At 45.4% G+C, this 6,023-nt stretch overlaps 1 protein-coding gene and 1 non-coding gene across 2 annotated transcripts in view; both read left to right on the top strand.

Moving 5' to 3' along the window:
• The first annotated feature begins 1,425 nt into the window (after window positions 1–1,425).
• LOC112610185 (coiled-coil domain-containing protein 144A-like) overlaps window positions 1,426–6,023 on the top strand; it is a 90,088-nt gene continuing 85,490 nt past the window's right edge. Inside the window, exons 1-2 of the mRNA XM_025363509.1 lie at window positions 1,426–1,924; window positions 5,123–5,193. Coding sequence (XP_025219294.1) covers window positions 1,578–1,924; window positions 5,123–5,193 — 418 coding nt within the window. The 5' untranslated portion in view covers window positions 1,426–1,577. The remainder of the gene's footprint in view (window positions 1,925–5,122; window positions 5,194–6,023) is intronic.
• On the top strand, window positions 3,931–4,035 carry LOC112610555. The gene has a single exon (XR_003116431.1). It is a non-coding gene; the product is annotated as a U6 spliceosomal RNA (small nuclear RNA).

Genomic DNA, 6,023 nt, shown 5'->3' with positions numbered 1-6,023 from the left:
ATGGTCTGGATCTCTTGACCTCATGATCTGCCCGTCTCGGCCTCCCAAAGTGCTGGGATTACAGGCCGGAGCCACCAAGCACGACCCAAGATACTTTTTTAAACGATTGCTTCCTTACCCCTCCCTAGTTCATGTTTTCTTATACATAGTTACATTTCTTCCTTGCTATACTACAAATCCCTAATTTTCGTTGGTCAGAGAGATGGATTTGAGACTGAGCTCCCATCTCCTCGGCTGCTGCACCTGACTAAAGCCTTCTTCCTTGGAAATCCTCATCTCAGTGACTGGCTTTTTGTGGGTGAGCAGCTTAGGATCTAGGCTGAAGCCCTGAGGCTTCAGTGACAAAATCTGTTTTTCATAATGCTATCTGTCTTAATTGTCCTCAAGAATTAGTATTTGAGTGCTCTCTAGATTCTCCTTTGACACTTTTTCGTTTTTTCTTTTTTCTTTTTCTTTTTTTGAGACAGTCTTGCCGTGTAGCCCAGGTTGGAGTTCGGTGGCACGATCTCGGCTCCCTGCAACCTCTGCCTCCCAGGTTCAAGGGATTCTCCTGTCTCAGCCTCCCAAGTAGCTAGGACTACAGGCGCGCGCCACCACGCCCAGCAAATTTTTGTATTTTTAGTAGAGACAGGGTTTCACCATGTTGGCCAGGTTGGCCTCGAACTCCTGACCTGAAGGGATCCGCCCGCCTTGGCCTCCCAAAGTGCTGGGATTACAGGTGTGAGCCACCGTGCTCGGCCGTCACTTTTCTTAAATTTCATTGGTGCTGGCGGGCTGCACAGTCAGGATCGACTAGAGGCGAGCAACCCCGGTGGCACCTGGCCTTCCCCGACCCGCCCGAGTCGCCAGCCGCACTGCCCCTGGGCAGATGTGCGCGGCGGCTGCGGCACAGGGTGGCAGCGGCTGCTCGGCCCCATCCTAAGGCAGCGGAATGCCCAGAGCTGGTCCCTGGCTCCAGGCGCAGGCCGAGTAGAAGCTAGGCGGGCAGTGGCGTCGGACTGCCCTTCCCGCCTGGTGGACAGCCGGCTCTGACCCAGCCATCCGATTCCGCTTGCATCCTGGCAGCGCGGTACCTGGGGCAACTTCGCTGCGGTGGCCAAGCCAGGAGCGGCCAAGCGATGGCGGCACAGGGGCGGGAACTGGCCGGCACCCCCGAACAGAGCAAGCGGAGGAGCAGGTGCGCCAGCGGCTCTGTGAGGCGTCACTCATGACAGGCAGGCTGGGCGCTGCCACCCCGAACCCTCCCAGGGACCACCCGCCAGCCCAGGCCGGCGCCGGAGCTGCAGCGCCACCTGCAGGCCAAGGAGTTTTTTTGGGGGAGGCTGGAGCTACAGTTGCAGTGACGTCACAGGTGCGCAGGCGCACTGGTGTGTAACGGATTGGCTTGGCCTTATCCGCGTGGCTTGGCCTTACCCGCGAGGCTTGGCGGTGGTCGCTTGGCTTGGCGGTGTCGCTTGGCTTGGCGTGGCAGTGATCGCTTGGCTTGGCATTTCTGGCTTGGCGGTGCTCCTTTCACAGATTGGAAACCGCGAGCTTTCCTGCTGAGAGGTTGTGGCCAAGGCAGTAGCTCTCTACTGATGACCTCCAGGGGTGGAGAAAAGCGGGGAGGGTCTGAGGGGTCTCCGAAACCGACAGTCTCCGCCATGAGGAAGACCCCTAGCGTCGGGAGCGTCCGGAGCCAGGAGGACCAGTTGTCCTTAAGCTACCAGGGGGACCGGTGGTCCTCAGACTACAGCTGGTTAAGCGACAGCGCGGGCAGCGACAGCGAGCACGTTGAGGGCGCCTTAGACCAGCCCCAGCACGACGTCCGCCTGGAAGATCTCTGCGAGCTCCACAGAGCTGCCCGGTCAGGCGACGTCCCTGGGGTGGAGCGCGTCCTGGCTCCTGGAGACCCTGGCGTGAACAAGAGGGATAGGAAAGAGAGGTAATGGCCAGGTGAAGGAGGCACTCGCGCCGTCCTGTTGGGGACCCCGGCTTTCTGGTGCCCGCAGGCCCCATGGCACCCGGGAGGGGAAACCTCAGAGGGGTCAGGGGCCCAGGTCTCTTAGTGAGACGGGAGAACATATAAATGATTATTACTATTGCAAATGTGTTGCTTTACTTTACAGCAGTTTTCTTGAAAAATCTTGTACTTCCCCGCAGTGGAGCTTGCAGTGAGCTGAGATCGCACCACTGCACTCCAACCTGGGCAACAGAGCGAGACTCCGTCTCAAAATAATAAATAAATAAATACATACATACATACATACATAAATATTGCACTTCCCGGCCGGGCACGGTGGCTCACGCCTGTAATCCCAGCACTTTGGGAGGCTGAGGCGGGTGGATCACGAGGTCAGCAGATCGAGACCATCCTGGCTAACAACAGTGAAACCCTGTCTCTACTAAAAATACAAAGAATAAAAATTAGCCGGGCGTGGTGGCGGGCGCCTGTAGTCCCAGCTACACGGGAGGCTGAGACAGAAGAATCGCGTGAACCCGGGAGGCGGAGCTTGCAGTGAGCCGAGATCGTGCCACGGCACTCCAGCCTGGGCGACAGAGCCAGACTCCAAACAAAACAAAACAAAACAAAAAAACAAAAAAAATTGCCCTTCCCAAATGTGTTTATCCATTTTCTCAATTTATTGAGAATTTATTGAAACATAAGCTGAATACCTATTATATAGCAGACATGTTCTACTTTCGCTCAGGTTCCTTCCATCCTTAAAAACTTAATGTTGGCACAGTGGCTCATGCCTGTAATCCCATCACTTTGGGAGACCGAGGCAGGCGGATCACTAGGTCAGAAGTTCGATACCAGCCTGATGAACATGGTGAAACCCCGTCTCTACTAAAGATACAAAAATTAACCAGGCATAGTGCCATGCATCTGTAATCCCAGCTACTTGGGAGGCTGAGGCAGAAGAATCGCTTGAACCCAGGAGGCGGAGGTTGCAGTGAGCCAACATCGCGCCACTGTACCCCAGCCTGGGTGATAGAGTAAGACATCGTCTCAAAATAATAATAATAATAATAATAAAAATGTTGGCCGGGCGTGGTGGCTCACGCCTGTAATCCCAGCACTTTGGGAGGTGAAGGTGGGCGGATCATGAGGTCAAGCAATGGAGACCATCCTGGCCAACATGGTGAAACCCCATCTCTATTAAAAATACAAAAATTAGCTGGGTGTGGTGGTGCGCGCCTGTAGTCCCAGCTATTCTGGAGGCTGAGACAGGGGAATCGCTTGAACCCGGTAGGCAGAGGTTACAGTGAGCTAAGATTGCGGCACTGCACTCCAGCCTGCTGTCCAGCCTGAGTAAACTGAGAGATTTAAAATTGGAGTGTGATGACTTAATCTCAGTGGAAACTTTTTCTCCCTCCTTTCAAAGAAAAGCATTTCTGAAGGTAGAAAATAGTGAAAGGTAACCTTTAAGTGCCTTTTGAAAATGTATAACAGTCTTATACACTAATATTAATAATTGGAAATGCCTGATTTACATGCATTCTATAAATCTAAGTATTTAATAAAATGAGCCATACCTATTCTTTTGAATCCTGAGTTTCCTTTGGCTTAAAGTATTTTTGAAAATTAAAGTAAGAATTATTTTGTTTTAAAAATTTGTTATGCTTTTAATCTCAGCCTAGATGTAGCCGAGACCTTCACATTAAGTTATCCTTTATGCCCTCGGGGTTCAGTTCAAATAATGTTGCAGAAAGAGATGAGTTTCCTTTTGTCATTGCTACCAGATCTGTATGCTGAGGCCCCTTTATATCCAGTATGATACCTTTTCTTAGATCATGGAAGGTCTCATATTATCCTTTCCCAGAGCTGTGGCAGGAAGCCATCACCAGAATTCTGAGTCTCAAGTATGTTAGTTGGATTTAACAGAGCTAACTAAGCCTCATCCATGACTCATGAGTATCCATGTATAAAAAGAGAGCTTTGCACTTGCTTCAGCAGCAAACATATACTAAAATTGGAATAAAATGCAGAGAAAATTAGCATGACCCCTGCATAAGGATGATGCACAGATTTGCGAAGTGGTTCATATTTTGTGCAGTTAGTGAAAGTTCATTTGACTATTCGCTGACTGCTCCAAAGAGACAGTATGAGTCAAAGCAAACTGGGTGTCACCTAATATTAACTTTGTGATTTTTCACTACAAAAATATGCAGTAAGGTGATCTATGGAGTGAGAATGGAGGTGAGTAACGTGGGATATTGTGTGCAAATATATTGTTAGTATGTATCTCAGAAATGAGAGAATGTCAGCTTGCATCTCTTTCATGGAACTGAAACCAAAAAATAAAAGTAGAATGTTATTTTCCATGTCAGTTGGAGATGAAGATGGGGATTGAGCATTGTTCTAACAAAGATCTACTGATTCAGAGTTTGAGTCTGTGTGGAACAGGAGTTCAGGCTAGGTCTTGACATCTGTTAGCTTTCTGCCCTTGGCGTGATTGATGAGCTCAGTAATAGTGGACAGTGATGTTATCTAGTTTGATGAAATAATATATTTACAAGTGAATTTAGTTAGAAACTATGATTTGGAAAATAGCTGTGATGCCCCAAATTATAAGCCACAAAGAACAGAACAATTAATAAGCAAAACTAAAACTTAATAACAATTTCAGAAAACCGCAACGTTTGAATATGAGAACCTCTGAAAAAATACACATTGGGTTTTATTTGCAATTCCAAAACAGTTTCAGCAATAAAGCTCAAGAACAAATTATTTCATTGCTTCACTGTTTCTCTGAGCATTTACAAAACATGATGTCATTAAAAATCTTTAACAACCTAGTGAAAAAAGGCAGTAAAATCCTTGCTTTTTAGAAGAATATGTTGAGCCTAAGAGAAGCAACTTGTCAGAGAACAAATAGCTGCTGGTAATAGAGCTAGGACATTTTCCATTATGCCAAACTAATGTGAGTTAATTTACTGAGCTATACTGCCTTCAATTCATGAGTAATTCATCTTCTTTTCTTCTTTAGTAGCTTAGAGAAGTTGGTAGAACTCACAAATGGAAGCATGTAGGATAATTAAAGTTCTGATATTAACTCTGATATTGTTTGAAACACTCTAAAAATTTAATATATTTGTTTTAAAATAGTAATTTCATTTATTACATTTTTATCCATAGCCTTCGGCACCTAATTCCTAAATGTAAGATGGAACAGTCACCTGAAAGTCTTCCTCCGAATAACAATCCAGGTAAGACTTTCGATAGTAACTTATTTTTGGTGGTCCTACCATAGATAAAAAAGTAAGAATAAGGAAGTTTTGATCATGAAAGAGCAGGTTAAAAAAATCCCTGTGTGTGTAAGTTGTTGTATATTTTTCTGTTAATTTCTTTCTTGGTAGGTTAGATCTCACAGTTATTTAAAAAGTTAATTGCAGGTCATTTATTTTTTTCAAACCAGCTAGTCTGAAAAAAATGTATTTAATAATGGTCCCTAAAATCCTCTATGATATTTTTGTATATATAAGAAAAAGATATTTTTAAGTTGGTAAGTTGTATGTTTTCTTTATAGTCACATTATAATGAATTAGACTTGTTATGAAATTAGAACTTCTATTGAATTTTTAAAATAAATGACTTATGTTTAGTAAATATCAATCACAGTTGACCCTTAACAACGTGGAATTTAGGGATGCTTGATCCCCTCTGCAGTCAAAAATCTGCGTATCCTCCCATCTCAGCCTCCCAAGTAGCTGGGATTACAGATGTGCACCAAAACACCCAGCGAATTTTTTATTTGTTTTTGTAGAGATGTGGTCTCACTATGTCGCTTTTGACTCCCCCCAAGAACATAACTGCTAAAAGCCAACTGTAGACCAACAGCCTTATTGATAACATAAACAGTCATTTAAGATGTTTGGTATGGTACATGTATTAATATGCTGTATTCTTACAATAAAGAAAGCTAGAGAAATAAACTTAAGAAAATCATAAGGAAGAAAAAATATGCTTACTGTTCATTAAATGCAAGTGGATCATTATATAACTCTTCATCATAGTCTTCAAGTTGGGCAGGCTAAGG

Source organism: Theropithecus gelada, chromosome 16, assembly GCF_003255815.1.
Source record: "Theropithecus gelada isolate Dixy chromosome 16, Tgel_1.0, whole genome shotgun sequence".
Lineage (NCBI taxonomy): Eukaryota > Metazoa > Chordata > Mammalia > Primates > Cercopithecidae > Theropithecus > Theropithecus gelada.
Note: the sequence above shows the minus strand (reverse complement) of the source record. Positions and strands in the feature narration are given on the sequence as shown.